The sequence below is a fragment of the Rhinatrema bivittatum genome, chromosome 4 (genome assembly GCF_901001135.1).
Source record: "Rhinatrema bivittatum chromosome 4, aRhiBiv1.1, whole genome shotgun sequence".
Taxonomy (NCBI): domain Eukaryota; kingdom Metazoa; phylum Chordata; class Amphibia; order Gymnophiona; family Rhinatrematidae; genus Rhinatrema; species Rhinatrema bivittatum.
Window position 1 is genome coordinate 482,530,771 of NC_042618.1, and position 16,475 is coordinate 482,547,245.

The window sequence follows — 16,475 nt, forward strand, 5'->3', positions numbered from 1 at the left end:
TTGTATCTAAATGTAGTTCTGAAGCCTTCTTTCCAGAGGAAACTCCTCAAAAATGTTGGTCATAGTTTGAACTGCACTGCATTTGCAGCCTGGGCTGATGATCCACAAGACCCCACTGATATTGAATGACTGTGTAGAAGTCTTAACCAGTCCAGAAACAATTTAGAAGGACCCACAGTCACTGTGGGAGATTGAAACCAGGTAGGCAATTAGTGGTTTCAAAGTGATCATTTTACCTTTTATGTTTCCTGTCTTTCTATTTGCTTTTTACACATTACTTCTTGATGCAGTGGACATAACTGCATGGGATAGTGTGACAGATGTACAGGAAGTCATTTATAAGAGCATGCACACTCGAAAAGCTTTCTTGTTTTATCACCTTTCTGATGTATGGGGGAAAATATTGCCCAGTACTGATAGGGGTAGATTAGCTGATCAGAAAGTGCCAGAAATAATACACATTTTGGAATTAGTTTTCACATCAACACATTTTAGTGTGGACTGACCTACTAGTGAGCAGTACTCGGCATTTGGATATACAGTGGCAAGAGCAAAGGTCCATTAAAGTCTGGGTGTCTGTCCTCTACCAAGAAGGCTGTTCCTGTTCCTACCCCAGATCATTCCAGAGAAGAAAAGCTTGACTGACACTGCTACTTAACCCAGCATGCCACCTGCAGTCCCTCAGTATTTCTCTGTCTCCAGCAGATGGGAGAGGTGTAACACCTGCAGTATGGAACTTAAAAAATTAAAAGATAAATTTCTTTCAGGAGCTTCCTCCCAGGGATGTCTCTGTTCTGCTCTGATAGGTAATTGTAAGAAAGATGTTAGAAAGGGGTTCCTTAAAGATTACTTTTTACCTTAGGCTTATGTGACATCGTATTCTAACACATCAGCGCTCCTTAGTTGATGCATCATTTTGAACTCAGTTAATTATTAGATCAGAGCCATTCAAAAACTGATATATTAAAAAAATATATTAATTTTATTTTACAAAAGGAAAGTATTTAATGATCAAGGCATATCATAGATACAGAGAATAATAAAAGATGACTTCTTACCAATGAGTTAGGTCTGCCAGGATCTCGAGCATACCATACTCTGGAAAGCATACCGGTAGCAGCCTTGTGTATATACTCTTTTTCTTGTTGAGTGCTCATGGACAATTTAAGTACTGATTTTATTTTAATACAGATCAAGTCACACCATCTCAGGCGCCTGGTCTCATGCATTTTAATTACCAAAAATTACATATGTCAGGTTACATGATCAGGAGAATTTAGCTATAAAAATTCTTTGATCTTAGATATAATTTACATCATATGTATTTCGTCAAGCCATCTGGCAACTTTGATTTGCTTCTACCACCATTAACCTATTTTATTGGCAGAAGAGAACCTGATTACATATTTCTAATTTCAATGCATAAGTAAAATGTCAAAATGACATAGGCATCTAACATCTAAAACGCCTAATGACTAGATATATGAAATACTACTTATGGTAGGCATATGTCTATACTGATTTCAAAAGTCAAGACCTCTTTTATCTAGAGTTTTATGCCAATTAAAACCCAAACTCTGGGAGCTTTTCCAGGTTAGAATACATCAATACTTAAGGCCCTTCTCTGTTTCTCTTCCCAGTTCTAATAGCTCCACATGGTCCGTGAAAGAGAAAAAAAATATATAAATAAGATGCAGCACTAGTTATTTCAGGAGTTCAGAATGGTTCAGAGGTTACAGATTTTCATAGTTCTATGTTTTAGAGGTACAGGGGGTTGTTAGGTCCTTGGTGGCCATCCTTCCTGGTTGATGCCGATGAGCAGGGGGTTGGTGACTTTTGGTTGTGGCTCGTCCCTGCACAATGAGTGGGTTTTGATTTGCTGGTGGTCCAGAGCCCTCGAACAGCAGCTGCTCTGCAGCAGTCAGTCTTTTTTGTTTTTTGCTGTGAAGTTTGGCAAAAACAAAAAAAAAAGAAACCTGTTTAAGGAGGCTTGAAGAGAGTTCTCGGATCTGGCTTGCCCTTTGAGTGGTCTGTGAACACACCAAATACAGGTGAGAGCTGGTGGTAGCTGGGGGTCGTGGTGTTGACGAGACTGTTGTGGCGAGCACCTACGAAACACTTGTGGGAAACACGGGGCGCCGGCCAAGGATTGCAGCAGGAACTCTTGCTCATGTGAGATCCATTTGCACAGCTCAACTGCATGGATTTGTGCATGCACTCCATCTCCAGGGGGAGAAAGCTCAGGCAGTGCAGGTTCCGTTTTGGCAGGTAAAAGTCCTGGCTCTGTTTAAGCGCATAAGAGCAATGAGGTCATTGGGAGCTGCCACAAATCTTTTTCTTGTCTGTGGGAACGGTGGCTATCTTGACTGCAGTTGCAGCAGCACAGGAGGCTCCCAGGGAGGTGGGGAAATTCCCCCTCCTTTATCACAGGCTGTGCAGAGTTCCACGGAGATACTATATTATGTGCACCCCTAAATGTAAGAAAAACAAACCACGAAAATACAAAAATATTTCTTGCTTACAATATTTGAAGTGGACTGTTTTGAGCCTGTGTTCAAGCGACCATCATAAAGCACTGGATTCAGTATATCTTATCTGATAACCCATGAGCAAAAGCTTGAAATTGTAATCATCAGTCACTTGAAAATGCCATCTTAAACGCCCGACACTGCAGTGTTTCGGAGAATACTCCTCCTTCAGGGGTAGCAGCCAACTTCTTGTATCCTCACATGTTTAACATGAGCGTATATGTCCATTCAGCTCAGCTCCTTTGCAAAAATGTAATTTAATTTGCTTTTTAGCTTTAAAATATGCTCAGTCCGACTTACTTAGGCTCTTGACTGTTTATGGAAAGAAAAGAATTCTCACCTTCACACTTTATGATGATCAGTGCTTTTTTTATGATATCTTTTCTCTTGTTAATCTTCACTGTGTCTGACACGGGTTGGTTCCTACACCGCCATTTTATACCCAGAAAGCCCGCAAAACCGCAGGATGCCAATCACAGTTCCAAACCATAGACTCCTCAAATATTAAAATCTTGGCATTATGTATACAACCTATGGGCTAAGTGTGTGCCACTCTATTTTATCATTCAAGCCTCTAGGCTCCACAGCGTCTAATCTGTGTATCCAGAAATTCTCCCGTAAATTTAACTTTGCATTGCGATCACCCCCTCACTTGAGCGGTGGAATATGCTCTAATATTGTCCATTTGAATTCAGTGAAGGAATGTCCTTTGGATACACAGTGTGGTACCATAGGCGCTTTGAGGTCCTTCGTGGTAATTCGACTACGATGTTCTATTAGATGGATTTTCATTTTGTGGGATGTATGTCCTATGTATAGTTTTAGACACTGACATACAAGTACATACACCACATAAACCGAATTACAGTCAGTGCTGTGTTTCTGCATAACAGTATAACCTGTGTTGGGATCCTTCCATGATGTCCCAGCTATAGTAGAATTGCAGAAGTCAAATTTTATACATGGTGCATGTCCCGCTTCTATTATAGGTGACTGATTTTTCTGCCAATGCTGCTTGATATTAGATTATCTTGCTTATGAAAACATTGGCGGAATTCTGAAAGTCTCATGTGTGATTAGGTTGTGCCAATTCCGCTGAATGATTTCCTTGATACATTTAGTGAAATTCTTATGTTTTAACACACACTATTGCTCCACAATCCGATTTTGCTTTGTATTGCAAAATTTGTTCCCGATCTGAAGTGTGCTCTTGTAAAAGCTCTTTTTTTTTTTTTAAATCACCTTTTTGGGATAGCCTCTTTGTTGCAGTCTCATAGACAACTGATGAGACTGGTTCATGAACTCCTCATCCTTGGAACAAATCCTTCGTATACGGAAAAACTGACCCACAGGGAACCCATTTTTTTTAAATGTCTTGAATGATGACTTTCAAACCGCAACAAGTTATTCCTATCTATAGGTTTGCGAAAAAGAGTTGTTTGTAAACCAGAATGTGTGTGCTTGATCAAAATGTCCAAAAAAGCCAATTTATCTCGATATGTGATGGAAAATTTCAAGTTTGTATCTGCCTGATTAAGCCAAACATGAAAGGCTAATAGATGCTGTTCTGTGTCTGTCCAAACAAAAAATATATCATAGATATATCTGGTCCACATTTGTACATGTTGAAAAAATTGTGACGTGTACACTATGGACTCTTCAAATGTCATGACAAATAAATTGGCCACATCAGGAGCTAAGGGGGAACCCATGGCTACTCCATGAGTTTGTAAATAGATGTCTTGACCAAAATAAAAGAAATTTTGATTTAACACCAGCTCTGTTAACTGTATTAAAAATTCTGATGGAATCTGTTGCGGCCTCTCCCTTTGTGTTAAAAGGTCCCTCACTGGGGGGCGTGGTCTGACTGTGGAGCGAAATGGCAGCCTGAGCGGAGAGCTCCTGAGCACCACGAGCGATAATTAGCAAAAACTCCTTCCCAGCCCCCCAGAAAGGGAAATCTCCAGAGGTACACTTTCCTAATTATTTCCTCCATGACTGGGAAGAAAAAAACGGCAGACTTGAGTAAGTATTCATACTCTAAATTTAGAGACGAATCCGACACACAAGGCCTTGGAGCGGAGGCAAAAATGGCGGCCCAGACAGAGGAGGACTCAGACTCCCTCGGCAGTGAGGTTACCTGCTCGTTATCGGAGGTCCCCACTAGAACAGAGTTCCGGCAGTGGTTTAGTGACCTCCGGAGGGATATGAAGGCAAACAAAAAAGAATTACTTGAATCGATGGCTGAAATAGAAGAAATGGGTGAGATTGGGCATAGAGTGGATGATTGCGATGTCCGCTTAGAATCGCAGGAACAAAAAGTGACACAGTTGCAATCTCAATGCGATTCCCTGACCAAAGGGGGAGACTAGGTACTTTTAAAACTCGAGGATCTAGAAAATAGGAACCGGAGATGCAACTTGAGGTTTCGCGGGATCCCAGAGTCAGAGGCCTTCAGTGACTGCCATGAGGTGGTCCGCACACTGTCTTTTCTTCCTATCGCAAAACGAGGGTTCCGACAATGAGCCGCCCCCACAGACTATAGAACTCGAGTGGGCACATCGTACCATGGGGCCCCGACGTGGTAACCTCCCTTGAGATACTATCGCTTGTTTTCTGCGCTATCCTGTTAAGGAACGGGTTCTCACAGCGGTGAGGAAAAAACAATCATGGCAGTGGCAGAATCAAACAGTCCATGTGCTCTCGGACCTGTCACCTGGGACCCTAAAACGCAGGCAGTCCTACCTACCAGTCACCTCAGTATTGAGGAAAGAAAATTTAAGGTACAAGTGGCTCTACCCGGCTGGGATATCGGTGACTATCCAAGGAACCACCTCACGGGCGGCAAATCCAGCAGAGGCGGCGGCCATTTTAACTGCGGCAGGTTTTCCCATTCAGCAACCGCCAGTTGTAGAGAGCAAAGGACGCCCGGTTCCCCCCCCCCCCCCCCCCATGGCAGCAAGTTGAAAATGGGGGAAGAAGACTACAACGGCAGGAATCGACCCTCTGTGTGAGAGTACGACCCAATGAGTGATGAGCGGCATAATCGCAGTTATTTGGAATACACCGTCACACCTGTTTGACATTTCTTTGATGAAGATATTAGTTCATTTATGAAGTAGGCCTTTGAATACCAATAATGGTTGGGATGGAATAACCAAATTTAGTTGTGGTGACTATTAGGAAAGTGTTTGTATGAGGGGGAGGGGGAAAAGGGATCTAGGGTCTATGGTGCTCGGGGCGAGGCGGTTTTGCTCCGAGGGGGGACATCACCCCCATCCTGCTTGTGCAGGGACGTCATGTTATGCTGGTGTTTTCAGAAGGGGGTGGGGAGGGAGGGATTCTTAGCACAATGGATGGGTTCAGGGATTATTTTAGATGCGGGGGGATAAAGACTCTCTTGGCACTTACTATCTTAGGGGGTGGAGAATTGCATGGAGGTTTCTTAGTATCTGGCATGGTGGGTGGGGAGATTTGGGTCCGGGATCTCATTGTGGACATCTAATGGCACTACAGCTTTTTTCCCTTAATGTTAAAGGGCTCAATATACCGCGCAAAAGACATCTTCTCCAGCAAGATTTGAATGCTCACCCGGGTGGGATTATTTGTTTACAGGAAACTCACTTGCGACAGCGTTATGAGCATCTTCTCAATTGGCCTCAATTTGCCTATCGCTTTTTCTCCCCTGTGACAAAAGAGCATAAGTATGCGGGGGTATGTGTCCTGTTTAAGACAGGTTATGATTGGGTGCTAAGTTCCCACATTGAAGACAAGGACGGGCGTTATTTGCTGATTAAATTTGAGTACCAGGGGACACTGTATTCTCTCCTAAATTTATATGTCCCTAATACTAACCAAGTGAGTTTCCTGGATTCTCTTGACAAATTGCTTACTAAAGAAGTGGAGGGGTCACTCATAATTTTGGGGGTCTTTAATCTAATGCTTAGCCCCCATTTAAATAACTCTGGAGGGAATGAGATGGGGACAAGACAACCACTGAAGAAGCTGCAGGGACTTATTACAAAATGGGACCTAGTTGATGTATGGCGTCAACAGAATCCTAGCGGCAAGAATTAAACTTTCTATTTTTCTCCCCAAACATATTCGCGTATTGACTATGTCCTTATAGATAAATTGCTACTTGGTAGGGTTTTAGGGGCTTCCATTCATTCTATCACATGGTCCGATCACGCCCCGATAGACTTGAAATTGGGGGGGACAGGGGTGGGGGAAGGATTTCGGCCCTGGAAATTAAATGATTCTCTTATAGGCGACGAGGCTTTCTGTACCTCTTTGGGAAAGGATATTGAAGCTTACCTTGATATTAACAAAGGAGACCCTCCAGTCATATGGGATTGTCTGAAGGTGGTTATACGGGGCCAATTGATTGCCCGGGGGTCCCATGTTAAAAGGCAGAAGTGGAAACAAACTCTGGTAGATAACATAGCGCACTGGTCCGCAACTCACAGACGGACATTGGCTAAAAGCATATATAAGCAGATACAAGAAGCGAGGGATGAACGCGGGGCCATAGCGGACGAGGAGCTGAAGGCTAAGTTATCGTTAATAACTCAAGAAAAATTTGAATGGGGTAATAGGTCTGGGAGGCTGCTTGTTCGTTATTTAAAAAAACGGTAATCTCAGTTTCAGATTACAGGGATTCGGAGCCTGGACGGGAGCCTACTATCTTCGCCGCCAGATATCAGGCACCGGTTTCAACAAGTTTATGGGGATCTTTATGCTAATCAAGCTATCACAACTGACAGCATAGACAGCTATTTACAAGACATAGAGCTCCCATGTTTGAGTGAGAGAGAACATGCGTTCCTAGACCAAGCTATCACGCCCGATGAAGTTAGAGAGGCTATTAGGGGGTTAAAAGCCAACAAGGCTCTGGGACTTGATGGATATACCCCTCAATTTTACAAGAAGTTTGCAAACGTTTTGGTAGCACCGTTACAGGAGTTTTTCAATCATTTATGGGAAGGTGGTCCAATGGGGAAGGGAGCGAATACAGCTGGGATTACTATATTAGGCAAACCAGGGCGCGACCTCACTAGCTGTGGGTCTTATCGGCCAATTTCACTTATAAATCTCGATCTTAAGCTTTTAGCAAAAATCATGGCATCTCGGCTAAATAAAATCCTGGGCCGCTTGGTACATACGGATCAAGCGGGCTTCATACCGGGTAGAATGGCTGCTGATTAATATCCGCAAAATTGTGGACTTAATTTGGTGGGTGCGAGAACAGGATACCCCGTCTGTCCTGTTATCAGTTGATGCGGAGAAGGCCTTTGATATGGTCCACTGGCCATTTCTGTTTCGCACCCTGGAGAAATTCAATTTCGGCCCGAAGTTTTTAAAATGATTGCAGCAACTATATACTGAACCTATGGTCCGAGTGAAAGTTAATGGTATTTATTCTGAGGCCTTTCATATAAGGCGAGGGACAAGACAGGGGTGCCCTTTATCTCCACTCATGTTTGCCCTTTTTTTTAGAACCCCTGGCTACTAGAGTCCGCAAGAACACGGCAATTCAGGGAATTTCTGTAGGGGGTTCGGAATATAAAATGTCAATGTTTGCAGATATTTTGTTCTCTCTTACCAACCCTACACACGCACTAGCCGCTACCCTGGGGGAATTGCAGTTTTTTAGTGCGGTGTCTGGTTTTAAATTAAATGTCGACAAATCTGAAATTTAAACATTTCCCTCCCGGAGGAAGAGCTTCAGCATTTGAAGTCTCAGTTCAATTTTCAATGGGCTGGCCAGAAAATCAAATATCTAGGGGTGTATATTAGTAAAGACCCGGCTGAACTCTTTAAGTTAAATTAGCCCTCCCTCATCTATAAGATATTTCAAGATTTGGATCGCTGGTCGGGTCTCTATCTGTCATGGTTTGGTCGGATCTCCTCAATTAAAATGAATGTCCTTCCCAGGTTGGGCTATCTATTCCAGGCTCTCCCAATACCTATTTCCACTGCCATCCTCAAAAAATGGCAACATCTATATCTCCTATATCTGGAGATGTAGACCACACAGGGTATCCCAATTGGTTATGTATCGTCCCAAGCTAAGGGGAGGGTTGGGAGTCCTCAACCTCCGTTGGTATTATGTGGCTTCCCAACTAAGAGCGGTCCTGGATTGGCATCGTAGGGGGGGAACAAAAACAATGGGGGGTGGTGGAGCAGTCCCTGGTGAGGAAAATGCCACTATGTTCCCTCATGTGGCTGCCTAGGGAGGCATGGCGCCCTCTTCGGGCAGTTCCTCTACCAGCTCAAACTACACTCTGTCTATGGGAGAAGTGGAGGAAGCACTTTGTGGGAGATAGAAGATACTTTTATAGCTCCAGCATTATAGATAATGCTCTTTTACACTCAGGGGGGCAGATGCCTCATTTCCGAAACTGGGAAGCTAAAGGGATAACAAGCTTAGGGCACATATGGTCGCCGGGAAATATACTAATGTTCCAACAGTTGCAGGAACAATTCCAGTTGTCCTCGAGGGATATATTCGCCTATCTCCAGGTGAGGCATTTATTTATCACAGAGGGAATTAGCAAGGACTTGGGAGTTGGGGAAAACTCAATTTGAGCACTGGTGTGATCATGCAGACTTGTTGCGAAAGGGGATATCCCGGTCCTACACCTTTCTAAATAAAGACCCCATGGTCAAGCCGGCATTCATGAAAGCATGGGAGGCGGATATTAGTAAATTGACTATTGAAGATGTGTGGGATGATATATTTGTGGCGACGAAACAAGGTTCCCAGTACACTGCCCAGCGGAAAATTGTTATAAAATCTTGCTGCGGTGGTACATCACTCTTGCGAGGTTGCATAAATTTATGCCCTCCCATAGCCCATTCTGTTGGAAGAAGTGTGGTCAGATTGGCACTTTCTACCATATGTGGTGGTCTTGTCCTAAAGTGACCGACCTTTGGGGTCGCATCACACAAATCCTCACTCACGTATTAAACACGCCAATTCAGTTAGTACCTGAAAATGCTCTCTTAAATTTACCACTAGATGTCACAACTAATAAATGGAAATTAGCACATCTTATAATCATTGGGGCTCGCTGTGAATTGGCAAAAATGTGGAAGGTGGATACTCTCCCCTCAGAGGCCAATATCCGGATGAGGCTACATAGCTTATGGAAAACTCATATGGGGATAGCTGCTCAAACCCGGGACAAACAGAGGAGAGTGCAGATCTGGGAGCCCTTAGAGCGTTGGTTGGCAGGTTGAACTTCTAGTGCGTATGTTCATGAATGATGTGACACTCACCGGCCATGACATTACTCTTTTAGCGAGGTGGTTAACCATGGTACCTCTACAAAATGTTTTTATATTCTCGGTTTGATAGTGCTGTATTTAGAGGGAGTCTTTACCATTGTCGATTATATCCTTGGATATGTTCTATGTCTATTCTGTGCTGGGGTTGGGGGGAGGGAGTAGGGAGGGGAAACATTTCAGGAGAAATGAGATCTGCAAATCCAAATAATGTGGATATTGGACATTATGAGCGGACAGATGACATACTACTTAAATTAACGATCAGATGATGTTAATCTGTTCCAGTTATATTGTTTTTTATTTGTGTTCCAGTATTGTTGGAATTGTTCAATTGCAGTCCATTTAATAAAATATAAATTGAAAAAAAAAAAAAAAAAGTCCCTCACTATTTTTAGTGCTGCCCATTGGGGGAAATTTGTGTACAGTACTTCCACATCCAAGCTTACCAGAATTGAATCGACCAGTAGTGCGCTGAGCGTTTAACTTTCTGAGCATATGTAAAGTGTCCTGACGTAAGAGATCCCTTGTTGAACAAAGGGCTGTAAGAACACATCTACAAATTTAGCTAATGGTGCCAAAATTGAACCATTGGCAGACATTATGGGTCTGCATGGAGGACGGATGAGCGTTTTTATGTATTTTTGGTACCCCATATATCAACGGAGCCCGAGGGAACTTGACCTGTAAAAATGCAAGTACCTCCCCCATGGTTTCTCAGGATGCTCAGGTGTTGGTTCACTGGTTGGAGCAGCATCCTCACGTAGCTGTGGCGAACAAAGTGCAGGCAGATTTTCTCAGCAGGCAAAAATTGGAGAATGGGAGCTGTTGGAGGAAGAAATGCTGCTCGTTTGGGCCAGATGAGGAACACCTCACATGGACTTGATGGTATCAAGACAAAACGAAGGTGGTATGGTTTTACAGTCACAGATGACAAAATGGAGTAGAAAGAATCCATGCTATGGTGCTACCATGGACACAGGTTCTTTACGTCTTCCCCCATGGCCATTGGTGGGTGAGAGTTATGACAGACACCCAGGAGAAGTGATTATCATGGCTCTGGAGAGGCCACAATGGCTGAGGTTCGCAGATCTAGTTAACTTGACAGTAGATGGTCCGTTAAGGTTCGGTCATCTTCTGAGACTGTTGCACTAGGATCCCATATTTTTTAATCAGGTGGATCGCTTGTGTCCCCTGGATTGGCTTTTGAGAGGAGACGCTTGAGATGGAAGAGGTATTTCAAAGATGTCTTTGCCAACTTACTGCAAGCCAGATGGCTGTCCACATCCTTGGTTTATGTTAGGGTGTGGAAATTTTTAAGGCTTGTTATGTTGAACAGGGTGTGGAGCCTACTTGGGCTTCAATTTCCTATACCTTGACCTTTTTACAAAAAGGTCTAGTGAGGGTTCTAGCCTATAGTTTCCTTTGGGTACAGGTGGCAGCTTTAGGCTGTCTTCGGGGTGAGGTGCAATGAGTGTCTCTGGCCTCCCATCTGGCTGTGATTCATTTTCTTTGAGGGGCAAAACACTTGCAATCCCCAATGTGGAAGGTGTGTCCCTCATGGAATCTTAATTTGCTGCTAAGGGTGTTGTATGAAGTTCCGTTTAAGTCATTGTGGAAGATGACTCTAAAGGATTTAACCGTGAAATTGGGTGGCTTTTTTTTTTTTTTGTGGTGGTGATTTGTTTGGCCAGAAGAATTTCAGAGCTTCAGGTATTTAGTAGAAATCCCTTTCTTCAGTTTACGAAAAATGTGGTGTCCTTGCAAACAGTACCCTCATTTCTGCCGAAAGCTGTTTTTGGCCTTTCATCTTAAACAGTGGAACTTCCCGCCTTTCCACATTTGGATTCATCTGTGCCTCAGGCGAAGGAACTTCATGAGTTGGATGTGCGATGGGTGTTCAAATCATCTCTTTGTGCTTTTGAAATGTGCCAAGAAAGGAGTGCAAGGCATCCAAGGCTACTATTGTGCGATGGCTGAAGGGCACAATATGCTTGGCTTATATTTAAAACCCTAATGGCTTATTCAACTCGGGCAGAGTGTCAGCTGGTTTCACCTCAAGAAATGTCTGTCTGCTACTTGGAAGTTGTTACATACTTTCTTCAGGCATTACCGGTTGGATGTCAGAACTAAACTCTGAGGGATTTGGAAAGAATTTATTACGAGTGGGGCTATCGCGTTCCTGCCAGTATAGGGGAGCTTGGGTATATCACAAGAGTCTAGACTGATCTGCAGTATGAACAGGAAAGGAAAATTTGGTTCCTAATTGCTAATTTTCATTCCTGGAATACCACAGATCAATCCAGAACTCCACCCATTCAGCAAAACCTGCTCGTTATGTAAATGCTGCAGAGTGGTTTGTTTAGTTGCATCATGATCTGCTTAATGTTGGAATGAGTTTTCAGTCTGCCTTCTAGCGAAGCAGATTAGTCACATGGCGACAACCATTGCCTTTTCAGAAGTGTTACCTGTTCATGGAAAGGGGTAGGAGAGGGTAAGCTATATTGATAACTTCAATGTATGGCTCAAATCCTGGTGTAATGAACAAAGTTTTGGATATATTGGGGGCTGGGGCCTGGGGCCATGTATGGAACAGTTAAAAAAAAAAAAAAAAAAAAAAAGCTTTGTCAAAGATGGTTTACATCTGTCTGTGGCAGGAAAAAGGATCCTAAGAGATAAATTCAAATCCTATGTCATAAGGCATTTAAACTAGATGCTGGGGGTGGCAAAAGGAAATTAGAATGTCACCCCCCCAAAATGCAAAGGAAAAGGGTGAAGTGGATAACAAGTCAGCTTAAATAAGCCACAAAAGGAGTCCAAGAAAAGCAGTTAGCTGAACAAGAAAAGCAGGAAAACTATGAGCACAAATGCTCGTAGTTTGGGCAATAAAATCCCAGATCTGCAAGCCCTAATGGTGGAGGTAGACTTGGACGTTGTTGCTGTCACGGAAATGTGGTTCACAGAATCTCATGATTGGGATACGGCCATACCGGGCTATGACTTGTTAAGGAAGGACAGAGAGGACAGGAAAGGGGGAGGAGTGGCTCTCTATGTCAAAAACAATATCCAAGCATCTGAGCTGCAAGGAAGATGGAGCAAAGAAGAAGCATTATGGGCCAGATCACCATTCCAAATTTCTGCGGTATAGCACTGAAAGCAGTTTTGTGATGCTGAAAGCTGGACCAATCCCACAGAGATGACCTTAATGCACTTGAAGGCTTATGCCAAGCAAAGCATGCCTCAAGTACTGAGGCCCCTTTTACTGCAAACTTTTAAATATTGTTATTCAAATCCTAAACTTCATTCTAAACTGCAGCGGCAACCAGTTCCAACCCTTCCAGGACCAGAATGATAACATAAGAAATTGCCATACTGGGTCAGACCAATGGTCCATCAAGCCCAGCATCCTGTTTCCAACAGTGGCCAGTTCAAGATACAAATACCTGCAAGTACCCAAACATTAAGTCTATCCCACGCTACCGATGCTAGTAATAGTAGTGGCTATTTTCTAAGTCCCATTGATATGGTCCCATCAATAGCCAGACTGCCATATTCTCATACCTGGGAACTTTTCAAGTTATGTTCACCCTGACATTAGTGCAGTGGGTGGGGGATGGGATTTGCAGTAAGGATCTTTTGGCTTCTTTCATCATAACTCATTTTCTCTATCAGATAAAATGGTTTCTGGCATTTCTGTCTTGGGTCTGTAATTCCTTAGTCTCTAGGCCAGGGGTCAGGAACCTTTTTGGCTGAGAGAGCCATAAACGCCACATATTTTAAAATGTAATTCCATGAGAGCCATACAATATGTTTAAAACTAAATACAAGTAAATGTGTGCATTTTATGTAAGATCACACTTTTAAAGTACAATAAGTCTCTGAAAATATTACACCAGGCCTTAAGACACCAATACATCTCCTATTAGGAAAACGGACCAAGTCAGGCTGCTATAGAGTCCTACACAGAAACTACACGCCAGCAGAAAACCTCACCTGAATCACGTGCTGTCCCTCACCTAACATAGAATAAAGAGACCAAAACGCATAACAAGAAGCATGCAGAAAAAACTGAATTGGAAACTGCAACAAGCCAGAGTCTCTGTATGCAGTGTAACAAAGGAAAAAAGAAACATCACACATCCTTATAAAACAAATCAAGAAATATAAAATCATCAGCAGTAAAACTGTACTAACAAAAAGAACATATTTCGAAACAGCTGATGAGTGGAATATCCAATAATTAAAAACTCATATAAAACATTTCCAGATACCAACAAAATATTTCAAAATAGCAGACACAAAGATCCAGTAATGAAAAATAATAAGGATACAAAAATTTTTTTGCTCTGCATACCTGGGAACGTTTGATATCCAGGTGTCCTGAGATTGTTCTGAATTAGCAGGAGGTGGGGTGGTTTGCTTGGAACTTTCTCCTCTCTCAGTCACATACCAGCACTCTCTCTCACACTGGCTCTCAATGACACACCTATACACACATGCTCTCAGTCACTCACATATACAAATGTTTTTTCTCTCTCACTTATATAGGCTCTTAATTACACATTTACACACATGCTGTCTATCTTTTCACGCTTACACACACACAGGCTTTCAATCACATAAATACATGCTGTCTTTTTCTCTCACACACAGACTCTCATTCACATGCTTACAAACATGTCCTCTCTTTCTCTCATTTACACACAGGCTCTCAATCACATACTCACATGCTCCCTCACCTAAATCAGCTCTCAATCACACACAGACACACATGGTCTCTCTCTCTCATTTAAACACAGGCTCTCAATCACATACTCACATGCTCCCTCACCTAAATCAGCTCTCAATCATACAGACACACATGGTCTCTCTCTCTCATTTAAACACAGGCTCTCAATCACATACTCACATGCTCCATCACCTAAACCAGCTGTCAATCAGACACAGACACACATGATCTCTCTCTTACTTATACACACAGGCTCTTAATCATACATACACATGATCTCTCTCACACACAAAGGATCTCAATCATACACACATACTCTTTCAAACAAACAGGTTTTCAATTACAAACTTACACATACAGGTTCCCAATGGTAAACTTACATTCATGCTCTCTCTCTCTCTCACAGGCAGGATCTCAATCACAGACATACTCTCTTTCACATATACAGGCTCTCAATCATTCACATACATGCAATCTCTCATTCACACACACAGGATCTCAAACACACATGTTTGCTCGCTCATTCACTCTCTCCCCCCCCCCCCCCCCCGGGAACTCGCGGCAGCAGCAGCCACCTCCCAACGCTAACCTCCTTCATTTTCAGCCCTCGCGGAGGCGAAGGCGGAGTCCCATCGGCCGCGGTTGAAGATTTTCATTTTCCTCCGAGCCGCGCTGCAGTCTTCTTCCCGCGCAGGCACCCGATGCTCTCCACTTCCTCTTCCGGGCCGCGGGAAGAAGAGAGCACCGGCGTGCTCTCTTCTTCCCGCGGCCCGGAAGAGGAAGTGGAGAGCATCGGGTGCCTGCGCGGGAAGACCCGCGCAGGCACCCGATGACTCCAGCGCTGGCACCCGGCTGACACCCGATGATTCCCGCGCAGGCACCCGGATGACTCCAGTCGGCGTGCTCTCTTCTCCTCCCCCCCGCGGCCCGGAAGAGGAAGTGGTGAGCATCGGGTGCCTGCGCGGAAGAAGAGACCACGCTAGTGTGGTCTCTTCTTCCCGCGCAGGCACCCGATGCTCTCCACTTCCTCTTCCGGGCCGCGGGGGTGGGGGGGAGGAGAAGAGAGCACGCCGGTGCCGCTGACTCCAGCTGTCCTGCCGCGTTCCGCCCGGGCTGACAGCATTTTAAGCCCGGGCGGCGGAGGACCGGGGAGCAGCTGGGTCAGCGGGGAACCGCGAAGTATGGCGACACGTGTCTGCGAGCCAGATGCAGCCCTCAAAAGAGCCATATCTGGCTCGCGAGCCATGGGTTCCCGACCCCTGCTCTAGGCCATATCTGGAGGGTTCCCACATACGCATATTCTGGACCAATTATGAGTATTTCATATTTGTGCCAGAGGGTAGATGCTGATTCTCTTAAGTGGGAAAACTCTTAGGATTCATTGTTCATTCTTGCTGAGTATATAAAACTTTTTCTTTCTTTTTTTTTCAGCTGTGTTAATGTAGAAGAGCACCATGCTGTTGACATTGACCTGTACCACTGTCCCAACTGTGCAATTCTACATGGACTATCACTAAGTGAGTATTCAGTTCCCAATCAAAGGTTTCTTAGGATGCGTTTTCTTTTTTCTTTTCTCCTGTATTTAAAAGCTAGTCTTTAATGCAAATGACAAGAAATGAATTGATATTAACTAAATGTATTTCCAGTGCAAAAAACAACTTCATGTAAGCCAGTTAATGTCTCATTATGTTACAATATATTGATGGGGGAAAAATTTGGAGCAAGTTAAATATAAATATCTAGGTAATTGTCTAACAGAAGTACAAAGACATAACTTGGGACTATAAGGAGTCTCTTAAGAGGAACTCAGTTAAAAGGGTATTGAGTGCATACATCTTGGTGGGAGGTTACAGAAGTGAAATATGGATTTAAAGTAATGAGATTATACATATATTTGAAATGTGGTATGTTAGAATGCTGAAGATCTC

The 16,475-nt window shown here is 43.6% G+C and overlaps 1 protein-coding gene across 1 annotated transcript in view; it reads left to right on the top strand.

Moving 5' to 3' along the window:
- The window catches only part of KDM7A (lysine demethylase 7A), a 320,476-nt gene that overhangs the window by 61,756 nt on the left and 242,245 nt on the right, over nt 1–16,475 (top strand). The window contains 1 exon segment of the mRNA XM_029597359.1: nt 15,979–16,064. Within this exon segment, the coding sequence (XP_029453219.1) occupies nt 15,979–16,064 (86 nt within the window).